This window comes from Myotis nattereri (genome assembly GCF_964212035.1).
Source record: "Myotis nattereri genome assembly, chromosome: 12".
NCBI lineage: Eukaryota > Metazoa > Chordata > Mammalia > Chiroptera > Vespertilionidae > Myotis > Myotis nattereri.
In genome coordinates this window covers 66,799,933-66,818,816 of record NC_138087.1, presented here as the reverse complement: position 1 = coordinate 66,818,816, position 18,884 = coordinate 66,799,933, and the positions used below count along the sequence as shown (strand labels likewise).

General features: G+C 42.4%; 2 protein-coding genes and 1 pseudogene across 3 annotated transcripts; 2 read left to right on the top strand and 1 right to left on the bottom strand.

The window, feature by feature from the left end:
• Positions 1 to 850: 850 nt before the first annotated feature.
• Positions 851 to 1,780, top strand: LOC308527928 (olfactory receptor 1J4-like; the record flags this gene model as incomplete). Its single annotated transcript, XM_081103358.1, has 1 exon — positions 851 to 1,780. The coding sequence occupies one exon, from the start codon at positions 851 to 853 to the stop codon at positions 1,778 to 1,780; it is 930 nt and encodes a 309-aa protein (XP_080959484.1).
• Positions 1,781 to 3,191: 1,411 nt separating this feature from the next.
• On the bottom strand, positions 3,192 to 3,989 carry LOC308527934 (ADP-ribosylation factor 1-like; annotated as a pseudogene). The gene is made up of 2 exons: positions 3,826 to 3,989; positions 3,192 to 3,551 (listed from the first exon to the last, which is right to left on the bottom strand). The product of its transcript is annotated as an ADP-ribosylation factor 1-like (transcript).
• An 11,592-nt stretch (positions 3,990 to 15,581) lies between these two features.
• LOC308527927 (olfactory receptor 1J4-like) lies at positions 15,582 to 16,511 on the top strand (the record flags this gene model as incomplete). The annotated part of the gene is made up of 1 exon (XM_081103357.1): positions 15,582 to 16,511. One exon carries the CDS (start codon positions 15,582 to 15,584, stop codon positions 16,509 to 16,511), a length of 930 nt encoding a protein of 309 aa, XP_080959483.1.
• Between the last annotated feature and the right edge of the window lie 2,373 nt (positions 16,512 to 18,884).

Genomic DNA, 18,884 nt, shown 5'->3' with positions numbered 1-18,884 from the left:
CGATCAATCACCCTGCAGATGGTGACCAGCAGCAGTGGTGGGGGGTGGGGCCACTGTCCAGCTTCCAGGAGCTGAGAGAGCCAAGCGGGGGGGGGTGGGGGGGGGCCTGGGCCCGATTGATTGCCCCACAGGCAGGATGGTGGAGGAGGTGAGGGGGTGGCACCAGGCCACAGCAGGGTGCCAGGTGGGATTGTGGGGCTGTGAGACTGGGGGCGCAAGCTGGGGAAGCGAGCTGGGGCCCAATCCCTGCAGGCCACCCTGAGGGACCCCACCCATGCACGAATTTGTGCACCAGGCCTCTAGTCTTTATATATGCCTAAGCAACTGTTACGACGGAATGACTAGAATGACCAGAACGACTGGTCAACCAGTCGCTATGATGCACACTGAGCACCAAGGAGCAGACACTCAATGCAGTAGCTGCCCCCTGGTGGTCAGTGTGCTCCCACAGCCAACCTCCCACAGCTCCTCCCCCCAGACGTCTGACCTCGCATAGCCCCCACCCCAGCCAGCCGGCCCCCCTGATAAGCCCCAATTGCTGGTCAGGCCTAGGGACCCAACCTGTGCATGAATTCATACACCAGGCCTCTAGTGTTTGAATAAAACAGTGAACCCTCTCTTGCTTCTGTGTGATGATGTCTGTTTATTACTTTGGGGTTCAATGTTTTCCTGAACACAGACTACAACGGGGGGAGGTTGTATATATTCACTGATATGAGAAATTAATATGAAAGTATTGAAAAATGGTTTTCCCAAAAAATGACAGTATGGGATGTGATGGTCCTGGTCATCATGTTTAATATCCTGAGATTCCCACATTTTCTTCATCCCCAGCAGACAGAAGAGCAGCATGAGGCCTGAGAACCAGAGCAGTATGTCCCAGTTCCTCCTCCTGGGACTCCCCATCCCGCCAGGGCAGCAGGGCGTGTTCTTCACCCTGTTCCTGGGCATGTACCTGACCACGGTGCTGGGCAACCTGCTCATCATCCTGCTCATCAGGCTGGACTCTCGCCTGCACACGCCCATGTACTTCTTCCTCAGCCACTTGGCCTTCTCTGACATTTCTCTCTCCTCTGTTATTGTCCCTAAGATGCTCATGAACATGCAGACTCAGCAACAATCCATCTCCTATGTGGGATGCATTTCTCAGTTGTATTTTTTCATACTTTTTGCTGGTCTTGACAATTTTCTTCTGGCTGTGATGGCATATGACAGGTATGTGGCCATCTGTCATCCCCTGCACTACACCACCATCATGAGGGAGGGGCTATGCATGCTACTGGTGATGGGCTCCTGGATTACTGCCTGTGGCAATTCCGTGTTGAACACCCTCCTCTTGGGTCGACTATCCTTCTCTGCCAACAATACCATCCCTCACTTCTACTGTGACCTCGCTGTGCTCCTGAAGCTGAGCTGCTCTGATGTCTCCCTCAATAAGCTGATGATTTTCACTGAGGCAGGAATGCTTTTCTTTTTGTGTTTTGGTGTTATTTTGGGCTCCTATATTCGTATAGGGACTATCATGCTGAAGGTCCCCTCCACTAAGAGACTCTTTAAAACATTTTCTACCTGTGGCTCCCATCTCTCTGTGGTGTCTTTATACTACGGTACATCTGCAGGTGTTTACTTTTCCTCCTCGTCATGGGATTCCAAAGACGTAATTGCTTCTGTCATGTATACGGTAGTTACTCCCATGCTGAACCCCTTCATCTACAGCCTGAGGAACAGAGATATCAAACAGGCCTTAGAGATGTGTGTCAATAGGGTTAAGTTCTTTTAGCAGCAATCACTAGATCCTCTTGTTGCAGTCAGGAGCATAGGGAGATAGATCTCCTAAAATTATTGTATGGTCGACACCTCCCTATAACTTTCCTAGAATATGCCTTTTCTTGTCATGTATAACCATTGTTATATGTGTACTAGCTCATGTTTGCTAACTGTGTTAATAATTTTTTATTTGCAATTGATAATTTTTGCTTATTCATCATCTCTTATAAGATAATACAAAATCCTATGCAAAACAAGTTACACAATCACAATTGCAGGTTTGTCTCTTTCTGTTTTGAGATATGTCATTTTTTTGCTTATGCATTTTTAACAGTTTTTATTACTAATCGTGTATTGAAAGCAGTAAGAGGTTCCACGACACCAGAGAAACCAGTTCTGAGGTTTTACCCGAGATGAATTTTAACAGATCTAGGTTCTTCAGTGTTTATCAAAATACAAAAGAAAAATGTAGAGGTTGTTGTTTTTTATATCAATCTGGCCCTTGCAGGCTGAGGGAGTGAAGGCACATGTGGACGGGGGCTCTGAGGAGCTGGCTCTAGGATGACTAGTCACCTGTCTGCGTTCCTACTCGTGAGACCCAGACAACCTGGCGCAAGTGAGTGTGTGAAGGGACCATGGAGGCCTCCTGTTCTGGCCTGAGTGGACCCACCAAAGCACCTATGCTGATCCACACTGACCGAAGGGAAGGCTGGGGTCCCTCAAAGGGGTCTGAGTGGTGGCCGCAGCCCCAGCCCACCCCCATAGGCAGTGGTGTAGGCACAGGTAGAGCACGAATGCTATGGGATGCAGGTGACCCAGCGAGACAAAGCCCATCAGGGCCTGTAAGTGACCATGCAGAATGTATTGTGGCTGGTTCTGCCCACTGCACGCTCCAGATGGGACACAGACCACAGGCAACCTGGACTCAAGCCGTTACTGCAGAACCCACACTAGGAACATTTCTCCCTTCTCTGTGTTAAAGTGTCTCCTGACCTTGTATTTATACTATAAAAAATGCACTGAGGTTGTGTTAAAAACCAACCACCAAAATGGATCTCAACACAGATTTAAAGCCCAGAGGAGGAGCAATGCTGATCTCACAGCAACTCCTAGAGGCCCCGCCCCAGGTGCCTAAAATCCCTTCTCAGTATAAACAGTGGGTTGATTCTGTTATTTTTATTTTTTACAATAAGAAAAACTGAGTAATATTGCTTAGGCGTACAGAAACTGCCTCATTGGAAACAAGAACTATTTACATTAAATAAAAACCCAGTTGCAGGCTGTGTCTGCACATCTACAGCATGATGAAGCACACTGGGACCGACCATGGACACAGCTTCTGGCACTCACACCACAGGGGCACATCTGCCACATGAGAGGAAAGCAGGGTGAAGAGGGAGTGAGGCGGAAGAGAGGAGTTCGGCTCACTTCTGGTTTCGGAGCGGATTGGACAGCCAGTCCAGTCCCTCACAGAGCCCGTCCCCACTGGTGGCACAGGTAGCCTCAATGGGCTGGTTCCTGTAGCACAGGGAGTGGAGGCCCAGCTTGTCTGTGATCTCAGCTGTGTTCATGGCATTGGGGAGGTCCTGCTTGTTGAGCAGGACAGCAGCCCTGAGCTCATCCTCTGCCAGCATCCACATAAGCTTCTCTCGAGCCTCGTACACACGCCCTTGGTCATTGCTGTCAACCACAAAGATGAGACCTTTTGTGTTCTGGAGGTAGTGGTGCCACAGAGGCTGAATCTTGTCCTGGCCACCCACGTCCCACACAGTGAAGGTGATGTTCTTTTTTTTTTTTTTTAAAGGGGAGAATGGTGTTTTTTTTTTATTTTTTAAAATATATTTTATTGATTTTTTACAGGGAGGAAGGGAGAGGGATAGAGAGTCAGAAACATCAATGAGAGAGAAACATCGATCAGCTGCCTCCTGCACACTCCTTACTGGGGATGTGCCCACAACCAAGGTACATGCCCTTGACCGGAATCCAACCTGAGACCCTTGAGTCCTCAGGCTGATGCTCTATCCACTGAGCCAAACTGGTTAGGGTAAAGCTGATGTTCTTATACTCCACAGTCTCCACGTTGAATCCAATGATAAGGATGGTGGTCACGATCTCACCCAGCTTCAGTTGGTACAGGGTGGTAGTCTTCCTCGCAGAGTCCAGCCCATCATGAGAAGGCGCATTTCTTTTTTGCCAAAAAGGCCCTTGAAGAGGTTCACAAAGATATTCCTCACACTGTAGACTGGAGGGAGAGACACTGGCCAGAGAAACCCTCGGCAGCCGTGGTGACGCTGCTACTCCGAGCCAGTCGTTGGTTTCGCTCCCACCCATTTTTAATGTTGTTATGTTATAGAACACTCACTTATTTAGCATTATGATCTGTGCCTGGTGATCTGTCATTTTTTTTGGACTGATTGTTTTTATGCTGGCTTTTGTTGGCTTCTCCTAATTATGTTGGCCGACTGTAATCAGCCATGATAAGAATAATTACACTATAAAAATTGGTATGTGCTACAAAGCAAGGCTGTTAGAAAAAGAGACTTTTTAGGAATGCATTTAAGAGCACACCACTAGTTTTATAACTAGGAAGAGTTTGTTGTAATGGGTTCCTACCTTAATATCTCATCTACTTCTGATATTAATATAAATACTTTATATAAATACTAGAGGCCCGGTGCATGAAATTCCTGCATGGGTAAGGTCCCTAGGCCTGGCCAGCAATCAGGGCCGATCAGGGCCTTCTGGATGCTGGCCAGAGCCTTCCTTCATTCCGCGCTGCTCCCTAGTGGTCAGTGCACATCATAGTCAGTGATCAAACTCCAGGTCACCTGGTTGAATTCCCAACGGTAACACTTTGCAGTTTAGCCATTTATATATATACATACATATACAGATATAGATAAGATAGAGATATAGATACTAGTATAGCATAGTACAGTACAGTATAGTATAGTCAAGATGCAGCTTTCTTGTGGTTATTGTTTAAATGGTATTTCTTTTCCATCACTTTAAACTTTTCTTTGTCCTTATGGCTGTCAGGTGTGCATTGTTAAAAATTTAATGCTGGATATTGTTCATTTATGTAAAGCAATAATTATTATATTTCTTGATAAAATTGTCTATGTACATCTGATTTAATCATAATACATTTGCATCTATTGTTTCCTTATTACTATATTTGCTATTTGATTCATTTGTTTGACATATATTCCTCTTGTCTTTCTCTGTTTTAAGTAAATATATATATTCAATTCCATTTCCCTCTATTAACTTAGTAATCATACATTATTATTATTTTATAATTCTTTTCTCAGCTGTATGTAGGCATCACTTCTTACTTTCTATTGAGCCATTTGAGGTATACAATTTAGTGGCATTTAGGACACATATCACCAATATCTCATTTTATGACCATTAAAGAAAACTCTATAAAACATCAACTGAGTATTTTCAATTGGAAAACTGAACAAAGATATCTATGAATAAATGTGGAGAAATATTAGAATACTAGAGGCCCGGTGGAAAAATATTAGAATGCTAGAGGCCCAGTGCACGAATTTATGCACAGTTGGGGTCCCTTGGCTTGACTGGCTATCGGGGCCCATTGGGGCTATCACGCCCAGTCCAGATTGGGGCCAGCGGGGGCAGGGGTGAGGGACCGTGGGAGGTTAGCAGGCCAGCCTAATTGGGGCTGATCAGGGCTGGCTGGATTGGTGGAGGGACCATGGGATGTTGGCCAGCCGGGACCGCTGGAAGTTGGACAGCCACTGGAGGTTGGCTGTGAGAGCACACTGACCACAAGGGGCAGCTCCTGCATTGAGCATCTGCCCCCTGGTGGTCAGTGCATGTCATAGCGACTGGTTGACTCATTCCGGTCATAACAGTCGCTTAGGCTTTTACAGATATAGATATTGCTAAATGAAAAAAAACCCAATGTGTAAGAGTATTTATAGCATGCTACTTCTTATGTAAAAATGAAGGGGAATAAAATATACATGTGCTTTCCATTTGAGCAGAAAGATGCACTGGAATAATAAATTAGAAGCCCTAGCCAGTTTGGCTCAGTGAATAGAGTGTTGGCCTGAAGACTGAAGGGTCCCAGGTTCGATTCTGGTCAAGGGCACATGCCTGCACTGGGGGCTCGAACCCCAGTAGGAGGCGTGCAGGAGGCAGCCGACTGATAATCCCCTCTCATCATTGATATTTATCTCTCTCTCTCTCTCTCTCTCTCCCTTCCTCTCTAAAATCAAGCCAAGAAGTAATTGAAATCCAGAGGAAGGAATATGAAACACTGAAAATGTGAACATATAGGTATCTGAATATGTGGTATGTATGTAATTATACGTGTGTGTGTATATACAAATACTTATATTTGTACTCTTACACAATTTCATTTTTCCTTTCTGAAGTTCCTTAAAATCCTTCTAACTTCTTAAAGCAAAATAAAAAATTGTATTATTGGCTTTAAAATAAATAAATAAATAAATAAATAAATAGAAACTAATGAAATCGTTAGCTTATAGGAGATGGGGCAGAAGAGATGAGACAATGAGTAGAATTATTTGTGTAGTTTTGACTATGTTGTCTTTTGCAAGTAAAACATAAATATTGAAAGTGGTTAATAAAGCAAAATTGAATAAAACAAATCAAATGAGCCTAACTACATTTCAAATTAACTCCAAAATTTGACTAAAATGGAAAATAAAGTAGGTACCCGAAGTCAGTATTGAACCCAGTATTTTGTCTATATGTCTCAATTAAAAATAAAATACTGAAGCCTATGGGTGTGGCTTAGTGGTTTAGCATTGACCTATGAATCTGGAAGTCAAAGTTTAATTCACAGTCAGGGCACATACCTGGGTTGCAGGTTCGATCCCCAATGTGAGGTGTGCAGGAGGTAGCTGGTTAATGATTCTCTCTCATCATTAATATTTCTGTCTCTCTCTCACTCTTGCTTTCTCTCTGAAATCAATAATATATGTATATATAAAAGAAAAAAGTTATCTTCATATAATATCAAATTATTTACAAATGATAACTCTTAATTACAAGGTTAACATGGAGGCTTTTCTGTAGAGAACCTGGCAGACCATCTTAGCTCACCGATCAAGAATAAAAACACTGGAGATTTCATGATGGCTGCTGAGAAGTTGGAATCCGTGCTCACTTGCTACCAGCCCCCAACCAGATTTGCAGTTAAATTGCAGGGAAATCAACTTGAAAGACCAATTGAAGGATACTTGATGTGAAAAATTATAACTAAGGAGTAGAGAAGAGGCCACCTAGAGACTTGTAAGAAGGGTAAAGACCTCGATAGAGAGAACCCCGCACACAGGTAGGACTGTGGCTGAGAAGGTGAGGGATATGGCAGTTGTGAAGCTCACTCCCTCTAGGAACGAGGGGTCTCAACCCCACACAGAGATCCGCAACCCTGGGCAACGGAGTCAGGAAGAGGAGCTCGATTAGCATCTGGTGGGGGGTATTCTGTCCACCTGGGAGATTTGGACCATATCACCTAAGGGAAATTGAACTCTTATTGTTATCAGACAGGAGTTCACACCAAATTCTGACTGCTAGAGAGGCCACACAGCCATACTCAGGCCATGTGGAGGGGTCTGCTCGCTACACCCAGAAGACAAAGGAGCCATTTATTTTCTTGAAAGCCTTTGGGTGAAGACCCAGACAGTGACTCAACTGTGGAGTGGGAAAGAGGAACAGGCTCCTCTACCTCCAGCACACAGTCTATGCCCCTCCGTCCACCTGTTGAGCTGATTGGCCTGCCTTATCTTGTTGCATTCACCAGGACAGAGGAGTGGCCCCCTGGAATTTTCACCCTGTCCTGCTAGGTTTGAAGCTCAGTGGAGCGGGATTTTGGCATGATTTGCAGGGTTTGGAGCCTAAATGGAGCTCAGAACGGCAATGTGGAGAGATCAGACAGCCACACAGGGCTGCTTTTCAGCTTTTTCCTGATTGGTTGGGCAGCATGGTGGTGCCAGGGATATGTTCAGACCTGGAATTTTCGACTGTGTCTCTTGGGGAGGCTTCTGTTTGGGAGACAGACAAGCAAATGCTGGACTCTGTGGCTACATTGTGGGCAGGCAAATTCAAGCTCCCCTGCAAATTTAGCCTGCTTTTCCCTGAGAAGGAGAAGTGCCCATCACCCTCCTAAAGGTTGCAGGCACCACTCCCAACAGGACAGTGTTTGGATCATCCCTGCCCAGTCACAGACATTCCCGCTGGGAGGGGCTGGGGATGGGGGAATGGTTCACAGTGAGGACATTCAAAGTGTGAGACCCTTGGAGACTATTGTCTGGAATGCGGAGAAAGTGCTTAGCCTCCTCCTGTGGGCTGGGCCAGCATCATCCTCAAGAAGAGACTCTTTTTTTTAAAAAAATAATTTTATTGATTTTTTACAGAGAGGAAGGGAGAGGGATAGAGAGTTAGAAACATCGATGGGAGAGAAACATCGATCAGCTGCCTCCTGCACACCCCCTACTGGGGATGTTCCCGCAACCAAGGTACATGCCCTTGACCGGAATCGAACCTGGGACCCTTCAGTCCCAAGGCCGATGCTCTATCCAGTGAGCCAAACCAGCTAGGGCAAGAAGAGACTCTTGATCTATCCCCCTGAGCCTAGGTTTCATGGCTAAGCTCCTGTAGAGGGGTTGGCTGTCTGTATGCAACCTGAACCTGCATTGAGTCCCACTAGAGGCAGCTAGAGTTGTAGACTCTGGGTTTGGCTTTGAGGTAGAGAATACAGTACTTTCCCCTCACAGGCATGATCCCAAAGTAGGGTCCACACAAGCCCTATCTTGGCTAACCTGAGTATACCCTATATTCTCTCTTGAAAAGGCTCTGGAGGAAGACCAGGCAACCTCAGGGCGAAGGTGGAATAGCTGACAGATGGTCCCCAGCTCTAACCGGGAAGAAGCTCACCCTTTACACAGATTGGCCTCCCACCCACACACAGGTCCAATATATGCAGACACAAACAGTGATCAGTTTTGTACCTACAGAACATTAGCCCAAGACTTATTACACGCAATGTCTGACAGTGATCTACACCTGAATGGCTCCCAAGTGGACCCAGAACTAACACAACCAGTGGTGGGCCTCAGACCACACAGGAGCTTGATCCTACAGCAATACAAGCTGCACACCCAAAGGGGGATCCCTGCTGGGAACACACCACCTCTGGGGGTAGCCCCTGTACAGTGTCTCATACAAGGTGATGGAGGTTAATCCTTATAGTCACCGAGCCTGAAGGGTTAACTGTACTAACCATCAGCAAACAAACCTCACCTACAATAGGGTGTGCACATAACCCACAAGAGACATTTCTTAGTGCACTCAGCTCAGGAAATCAAGCAATTGCACCACTGGGTCCCAAGAAACACCTACTACATAAGGCCACACCATGAAGAGGGCATCATCATAGTTCTTTCTAATACACAGAAACAAGCACAAATAAAAAACCAAAAAGGGGAGACAAAGAAACAGGGCCCAAATGAAAAAACAAAATCAAACAAATAAACAAAAACATACACACACAGGAGGAATCTCCAGAAAAAGAGCTAAATGAAATGGAGGCAAGCAATTTATCAGATATAGAGTTCAAAGTAAGGTTTCAATGGTTCTCAACTTAAAGAATTAAAAAGAGAACAACAAGAAAAGCCCAGAGTAAGTAGAAGGAAGGAAATAATAAACACCAGAGTAGAAATAAATGGCACAGCAACAAAAACAACACAAAAACAAACAATACAAAAGATCGATAAAACAAGAGCTAGTTCTTTGAAAGGATAAACAAGATGGGTAAACTTTTACCCAGACACACCAAGAAACAAAGAGAGAGGACTCAAATAAACATAATCAGAAATGAAACAGGTGAAGTACCAACTGACCCCACAGAAATATAAAGGATTGTAAAAAAAAAAAAAAATACTACGAACAATTCTATTCCAACAAACTGGGAAACCTTGATGAAATGGACATATTGCTAGTTTTTATTACTTGAATTTCTTTTCTTTTCTTTTATTTATTTATTTATTTTTTTAATTTATTGCTTAAAGTATTACAAAGAGTTGAATTTCTTTTATATATAATCCCAGTTGGCTTCTCTGAGATACTTTAGAATCCTTGCAGGCAATAAACACACCTAAGACTTCAAAATGAATAACTACAGTAATAGATTTGAACTTACAGAATAAGAATACACAAGTCCATAATGATATAAATAAATAAATAAATAAATAAATAAATAAAAATAAATGAGGGTGGAACATGGGAAAGTTCCTTTTTATAGAAAAATACAACTAATAAATATATAAAAACGGTAGAATTGGAACAATCACTATTTGGCCACCACATTTGTAATAATTTTCTCATATGAAAATCACTAATGGATGTTAAGTATAACAGCTGAAATTTTAATAAGCAAAAATTTCGTGGTTATATAGTATCAAAATATGTACCTAAATGATACCTATTAATTATAAAGTTAAAATAGTAACTAAAAAACATGTCAACTTTACAGTAGAGAACCTGGCACATACTACCTTAGCTAATTATTCAAGGATAACATTTTATGAGGCCAGCATTATCCTAATTTCAAAACCAGATAAAGACACAACAAAAAAAGAAAATTACAGGCCAATATACCTGGTGAACATAGATGCTAAAATCCTCAACAAAATACTAGCAAATTGGATCCAGCAACATATTAAAAAATCATATACTATGACCAAGTGGGATTTATTCCAGGGATGCAAGGCTGGTATAATATTTGCAAATCAGTAAATGTCAGCACATAAAGAAACTAAACGACAAAAATCACATGATCATATCAATAGATGCAGAAAAAGCATTTGACAAACTCCAACACCCATTTTTTAATAAAAACTCAGCATGGTGAAGGCCTGGGGTGGAGGGCAGGGGGCAAACTAGAAGGGGTCCTTAGGGGAAAAAGAGGATATATGTAATACTTTCAACAATAAGGATTAAAAAGAACTCAGTGAAGTGGGGATAGAGGGATCATACCTCAACATAATGAAGGCCATATATGATCAAGTTATAGCCAAAATTATACTCCATGGGCAAAAACTAAAACCATTTCCCCTAAGAACACGAGCAAGACAGGGATGTCCGCTTTCACCACTCCAACATAGTATTGGAATTTTAATAGCCACAGCAATCAGACAAGAAGAAAAAAATAAAAGGCATCCAACTTGGAAAGGAAGTAATAAAAGGAAGCAAGAGCATACAATGGAGTAAAGACAGTCTTTTTCATAAATGGTGCTGGAAAATTAGACAGATATATGCAAATTAAAAAAGAAAAAACCACTAACTTACACCATACACAAGAGTAAACTCAAAATGGATAGAATACTTCAATATAAGTCGTGAAACCATAAAAAACTAGAAGAAACCATAGGCAGCAAAATCTCAGATATCACTTGTAGCATTATGTTTGTAGAGACATCTATGAGGACAAGAGAAACAAAAGAGAAAAACAATTTAGACTACATCAAAATAAAAAGCTTCTAAACAGCAAAAGAAACCATAAAAATAATGAAAAGGGAGCCTACTGTATGGGAGAACATATTTACCATGATACATCTGATAAAGGATTAATATCCAAAAAATATAAGGAACTCATACAATTAAACAAAAGGAAGACAAACAATCCAATTAAAAATGGGCAAAAGACCTAAATAGACACTTTTCCAAAGAGGACACATAGATAGCCAAGAGACATAGGAAAAAATGCTCAAAGTCACTGATCATCAGAGAGATGAGATTCAAATTCAAACTACAATGAGGTATCACCTTATACATACCAGAATGGCTACCATCAACATATCAACAAATGACAAATGCTGGCGAGGCTGTGGAGAATAGGAAACCCTAATACACTGCTGGTAGGAATGCAGATTGGTGCAGCCGTTATGGAAAACAACATGAAGTTTGCTCAAAAAATTAAATATAGAACTGCCATTTGACACCGCAATTCCACTTCTAGGAATATATCCTAAAAAACCCAAAACACCAATAAGAAAGAATATATGCACCCCTGTGTTCATAGCAGCGCAATTCACAATATCTAAGCTAGCCCAAGTGCCCACCAGTAGTTGAGTGGATAAGAAAGCTGTGGTATATTTACACCATGGAAGACTATGAAGCTGTAAAAAAGAAGGATCTTTTACCCTTTGAGACAGCATGAAGGGACCTGCAGAGTATTACACTAAGCAAAAAGCCAGTCAGAGAAGACAAATATCACATGATCCCACTTAAATGTGGAATCTAATGAACAAAATAAGCTGATGAACAAAATAGACCCAGCGACATAGAAGCATGGAACATACTGTCAAATCTCAGATGGAAGGCAGGCATGGGAGGGTGGGTGGGAAGAGAACAACCAAAGAACGTGTTTGCTTATATGCTAAATCAATGGACCAGATATTAGTATGGTGACGTCTGGGGTAGGAAGTGCGGGCAGGCAAGAAGGGTCAATGGGGGAAAAAACGGGGATATATGTAATACTTTCAACAATAAAATTTTTTTGAAAATTTGTTTAAAAAGGATAAAAACACTAGCCTTGGAAATGTTATCAGATGCCTTCTGATAATATGCACTGGTATATCAGCTATAAATCTAAGCCTGAAATATACACACAAACATACATACATATATACATATACACACAGAGAAGGTAAACATAGGAGAATGTTAACCTTTGGGGAATTGGCTGAAGATTGACCAGGAATTGTTAATATCATTATTACAACTTTTCTATATCTTTAAAATCATTTCAAAATAGAAAGTTTAAAAATCTTTTTTCCAATGGATCAAAGTCCAAGAACAAAGCAGTCCAGTGCATGACTGGAATCAGGGACACTGTCCCCTAGGACCCCAGTCCCTCTGGCTCTTGGACACACAGCTCCCAAAGGGCAGTCAGAAATCAGCCACAAGCTTGGGGACTTGGTTGCAGTCTCTCATTAGCAGTTAAGTGTCATCTGTGGACTCATTTCTCTGGAGCTGGTTAAGGAAAAGGAAAGTCTGTAGAAGTGCCAAGGCCCCAGATATTGCTTCTGTGTGTCTGATGTTAGGTCTCCTGAAGAAAAGCTGAGGAGATGGGCGATAATCTGGAGCAGAAGGTGTCTGAACTCACCAATGAGGAGCCCAGGTGAGAGGAGCTGGAAATCTGCCCTTGGCTATGGACCTGCCTGTGTGCTAGTGGGTTCATGTGTGAGACTCTGTGTCCATGACCCTGTGTGTGTGCACGTATTGTACATGCTTGTATATGTGCTGTTTGATAGTTGTATGTGTACGTGCTATGAATCTGACTCACAGTCTCATTTTAGCGTATGCAGACCAAGTTCTCAGCCTCCTGGTGTGTGGTTGGGACTCCTGATTCATGTCTGTGATCATAAACACTGGCATCACAGCTGAGCATCGGGAGTGATATGGTTGTCTCTGCTGCTGGACAAGTAGATGCCCACCCCATAAAGAACCAAGGTCAGCTCAGAGGGAGCTCAGACCTCTGCTCAGCAGTGTGTTGAGGTGCACATGTGAGCTGTGGCTGTGGGTGACACTCTCATGTGTGAGAGCTGGAAGTAATGTTATTGGATTTTCTCTGTGTGTATGTGACCATGTTGTGTAACCATATGCATGGGTGTTGGTGGTGGTTTAATGACTGTGCTTGTGACTGAATAGACTTAACCGCCCCATGCTGACTGCCCTCCCCTACCAAGGGGAAGGTCAGACAGAGGGAAGCTCATTAATACACTCGCATTAATAGGAGAGTGTACACTGTTTGTTGAAATGAGTATGGCTGGGTGTGCATATGTGTTGTGTTGTGTTGTGTGTTTCTTGTAAGATTTTTGAATTTCTGGTCTTGTGTGATTTTGATGAGTGTGTGTAGTGTTTGAGTGATGTATATGTGGTGAGTTGAATGTTCACCAGGTGCATCATGAGGCAGGTGGTTTGATGTGCATTGTGAGTGTGTTTTGTGGTGAGAGGTCTGTTATTGTATGTTGTGTATGTTTGAGTTATTTATGACTTGTATATATGCATATGAGTGTTTATGAGATGAACCACATATTGGCTATTCTTCCTTTACGATGGATATTTGGTCAGCGGTGACTTACATTCCCAAGTCAGCAGTGTGTGTGTGTGTGTGTGTGTGTGTGTGTGTGTGTGTGTGATCTGTATCCATGACTCAAGTATTTCCTAGTGTCCTTCTTCTGGGGCACCATTACTAAGACACTCAAATTCTAAGCAATACCCTGTTTCTTGAAATGGATCTGCTATCATTTTTATGTACCTGAATGTGACTGAGTTGCTCAGGAGTTTCCAACCTTTTCTTTATTTTTACTAAACATCCCAGCAAAACAAACAAACAAACAAAAAAACAAACAAACCATAAACTCCAGGCATCATGATGTGTGAAGGTATTGGGCAGAATTACCATTAAATAATGAAGAGACCTTGGAGAAGTTACATAAACCACTGGTCTCACTTTCACGTCTATAAAATGGGGAATGACACTCGTTTTGTGAATCTTGCAGACACTCTCAATAAATAGTCATTGCATAAATAGACCTTACTGTATTTGAGAATTCTTTGTCATTTGGATAGCACATAAATATAAAGGAGTAAAATTATCTAGTAATGGGAAAAAAAATTTGCACAACTCTGGGTCCTCACAGCTCTGAAATAATATATTGTGCTTGGCTCCTAAGGAAGAAAAGAGAAGTTTCCTGTGTAACAGTTAAGAGCATGGTTTCTGATCACACAGACATATTAGACTTAGCCCCATGAAGTAGCTAATACTTGGTGGTTTTTAATTTATAGAAAATGGCAATACATAATATATAAAGTTATAAACGTTACATATCACATATGTAATAGATACTAATATACACATGCGTATTTTTGCACCATTCTGTCCCTGCTGTACTGCAGTTGTGCCTACAGAATTTGTGTGATTTATGTTTCTATTTCTTAAAAACTAAAATAGGTCAAAGAATACAAATTCTTAGAGCAGCTGTGAAGAGGTTTTAAAACATGGGAATGTAAGGCTGATGTGTGGATTTAATTAGGAAATGTAGGTAAAGTCCTTAGCCTGGTACCCAAATGTTCATCTAAATGTTCAGCATTATTATGAAAGATACTTTGTGGACTATTGTGGTTTTGAAGATATTCTGTCATCAAGTGGGTTTCAATGCCCCCCACCCCGTTTCCAGAGTGTCCCTGAGTTTACAGCTGAGGGTCAATGGGAGCTGGCAGGTTCACAGGAGGTCTGACAATGCTCCAACAGCACCCCTCAGCACTGGAGTCTCATGTTACTTTCAGACAGAAACAACTGACACCACTTTGCAGGGGCTCACCTTCCATTCCTGCCACAGTGGATCATTATGGTTTGTCTCTGGCCTGGTGTAGAAATGATCCCTCCATGCTCATCAAGATGTAAACTCATAGACATGGGCACCTTGCTTTTCTTGATCACTGCTGCATTTCAGTCCTTAGTAGAGGTTCTGAAACAGATATGATGTTAAAGTAATATTTGAATAAACAGTGAACCCCTCTTCTATGTGATAAAGTTTTGTGACTACTTTGGGGTTCAATGTTTTCCTGGAGTCAGGTTGGAATAGAAGGAATATGCACACATCCACAGGTGTGAGAAATTAATATGAAAATATTTAAAAATGAATGGTTTTCCCAATAATGACAGTATGACATGAGATGTCCCGTTCATCCTTTCTAGGTTCTGAGACTCCCATGCCTTCTTCCTCCCCAGCAGACAGAAGAGCAGCATGAGGCCTGAGAACCAGAGCAGCGTGTCCCAGTTCCTCCTCCTGGGGCTCCCCATCCCGCCAGGGCAGCAGGGCGTGTTCTTCACCCTGTTCCTGGGCATCTACCTGACCACGGTGCTGGGCAACCTGCTCATCATCCTGCTCATCAGGCTGGACTCTCGCCTGCACACGCCCATGTACTTCTTCCTCAGCTTCTTGGCCTTCTCTGACCTTTCTCTCTCCTCTGTCACTGTCCCTAAGATGCTCATGAACATGCAGACTCGGCAACAATCCATCCCCTATGTGAGATGCATAATTCAGTCATATTTCTTCATGCTTTTTGCTGGTCTTGACAGTTTTCTTCTGGCTGTGATGGCATATGACAGGTACGTGGCCGTCTGTCACCCTCTGCACTACACCACCATCATGAGGGAGGGGCTGTGTGTGCTGCTGGTGGCTGGCTCCTGGTTTCTCTCCTGTGGCCATGCCCTTTTGCACACCCTCCTCTTGGTCCGACTGCCTTTCTGTGCTGACAATGCCATCACCCACTACTTCTGTGACCTCGCTGCACTCCTGAAGCTGAGCTGTTCAGACACCTTCCTCAATGAGCTGGTCCTATTCACCGAAGGAGGAATGATTTTCTTTTTGTGTTTTGGTATTATTTTGGGCTCCTATATCCATATAGGGGCCATCATGCTGAGGGTCCCCTCCACTAAGAGACTCTATAAAGCCTTTTCTACCTGTGGCTCCCATCTCTCTGTGGTGTTTTTATACTACGGGACAGCTGCAGGTGTTTACTTTTTCTCCTCTTCATGGGGTTCCAAAGACATAATTGCTTCAGTCATGTATACAGTAGTTACCCCCATGCTGAACCCCTTCATCTACAGCCTGAGGAACAGAGATATCAAACAGGCCTTAGAGATGTGTGTCAATAGGGTTAAGTTTTTTTAGCAGCAATCACTAAATCCTTTTGTTGCAGTCAGGAGCACAGTGAGATAGATTTCCTAAAATTATTGTATGGTTGACATCTCCATATTACTTTCATAGTATTCCATCATCTTGTCAAGTATAATTGTTGTTATAGGGTTACATTTGCTTCTTGGATTGTTTGCAACTTTTTATTCATAATTGATAGTTTTTGCTTGTTCATCATCTCATAATATACTAGATATCTGGTGCACGAAATTGGTGCACTCCAGGGGTGGGGGTCCCTCAGCCCAGCCTGCACCCCTCCAACCTGGGACCCCTCGAGGGATGTCTGACTGCCCGCTTAGGCCTGATCCCGGCAGTCAGACATCCCTCTCACAATCCAGGACTGCTGGCTCCCAACCACTCACCTGCCTGCCTGCCTGATTGCCCCTAACCGCTTCAGCCTGCCAGACTGATCACCCCCTAACCACTCCCCTGCCAGCCTGATCAATGCCTAACTGCCCCCCTGCCGGCCCTACTGCCCCTAACTGTCCTCCCCTGCCGACCTGGTCACCCCCAACTGCCTTCCCCTGCAGGCCTGGTCGCCCCTACCTGTCCTCCCCTGCAGGCCTGCTAACCCCCAACTGCCCTCGTCTGCTGGCCGGGTCACCCCTAACTTCCCTCCCTTGGCAGCCTGGTTGCCCCTAACTGCCCTCCCCTGCCAGCCCAATTACCTCTAACTGCCCTCCCCTTCCGGCCTCATCCCCCTTAACTCTCCTTTCCTGGTCGCCCCTAATTGCCCTCCTCTGCTGGCCTGGTCATCCCTAACTGTCCTCCCCTGCTGGCCTGGTCCCTCCCAACTACCCTCCCCTCCCGACCATCATTTGGCAGCCATCTTGTGTCCACATGGGTCGGTCATCTTGTGTATTGGAGTGATGGTCAATTTGTATATTAGCTCTTTATTATATAGGATATGCAAAATACCATGCAAACCTGTTACACAATCATAATTGTGGTTTGTCTCCGTCTGTTATGAGATGTCTGATTTTTTGCTTATGCAGTTTTAAAAATTTTATGCTATAGAAGACTCACTTATTTAGCCTCATGATCTGCTCCTGGTGATCTTTCTTTCTTTCTTTCTTTCTTTTTTTTAAACTGATTTTTATATGCTGGCTTAAAGCTGATTATGCACATCTCTTCCTAATTCACAATCAATGACATCATGTTGTCTGACTGCAATAGCCATGGTAAGAATAATTACACTATGAAAATTATGATCTAAAAAACCTAGTTGTTAGAAAAAGAGAGGAATAGACTTTTTAAAAAATGCATTTAAGATCAAACCACTTTGTTTATAATTAGGAAAAGTCTCTAGTAGTGGGTCCTACCTTAACACCTCATCTTCGTCTGATAACTGTATAGATACTTTATATTCATTGCTATAGATACAGATAGAGAAATAAAGATACAGATAGAGATATAGATACCAGTATAGTATAGCTGGTCAAGATTCAGCTTTCTCACAGTTAGTGTTTAAATGATATTTCTTTTTCATCACTTTAAACTTTTCTTTGTCCTTATGTCTGTCAGGTGTGCACTGTTAAAAATGTAACGCTGGTTTTTGCTTATTTTATGTATGGCAACAATTATTATATATCTGGAGAATATTGTTTATAAACATCTAATCATAATATATTTGAATTTATATTTTCCATATTATTTTGTTTTTTATTTGCTATATCAGTTTCACAGATATCCTCTCTCGCATTCCTCCACTTTAACTGAATACATATTTTAAAATTCAATTTTCCCTCAATTAACTTATTAATCATACATTATTATTTCTATTGTTTTATAATTATTTTCTGTGCTGTATGCAGATATCACTTCTTACTTTCTTTTTAGCCATTTGAGGTATACAATTCAGTGGCATTTAGGGCACTCATCACCAATATCTCATTTTATGACCACTAAAGAACACTCAAGAGAACATCAATTGAGTATTTTGCAACTGTGAATCAAATAAAAGCGAAGGTATCTATGAAGCAATGTGGAGAAATATGCAGATATATTGCTAAATGAAAAACAGCCATGTGTAAAAGAGCACGATAGCACGTTCCTCTTTACGTAACAATGATGGGGAATGAAATACACATGCGTCTGCCCAGTTGAGTTGAAAGAAGCACGGGAAGAATAAATCAGAAACTGAGATTGTTCACCCACAGGAGGTGGGCAGAAGGATGGCGAAATGAGTCGGGTTTTTTATGTAGTTTTGACTATGCTGCATTTTGCCACTAACAAATAAATAGGAGAGGTGGTGAATAAAGCAAAATAGATAAAAACAATACTAATGAACTGAAATTATATTTGAAATTAACTCCAAAATTAGACTAAAGACGAAAATAAAATAAATAA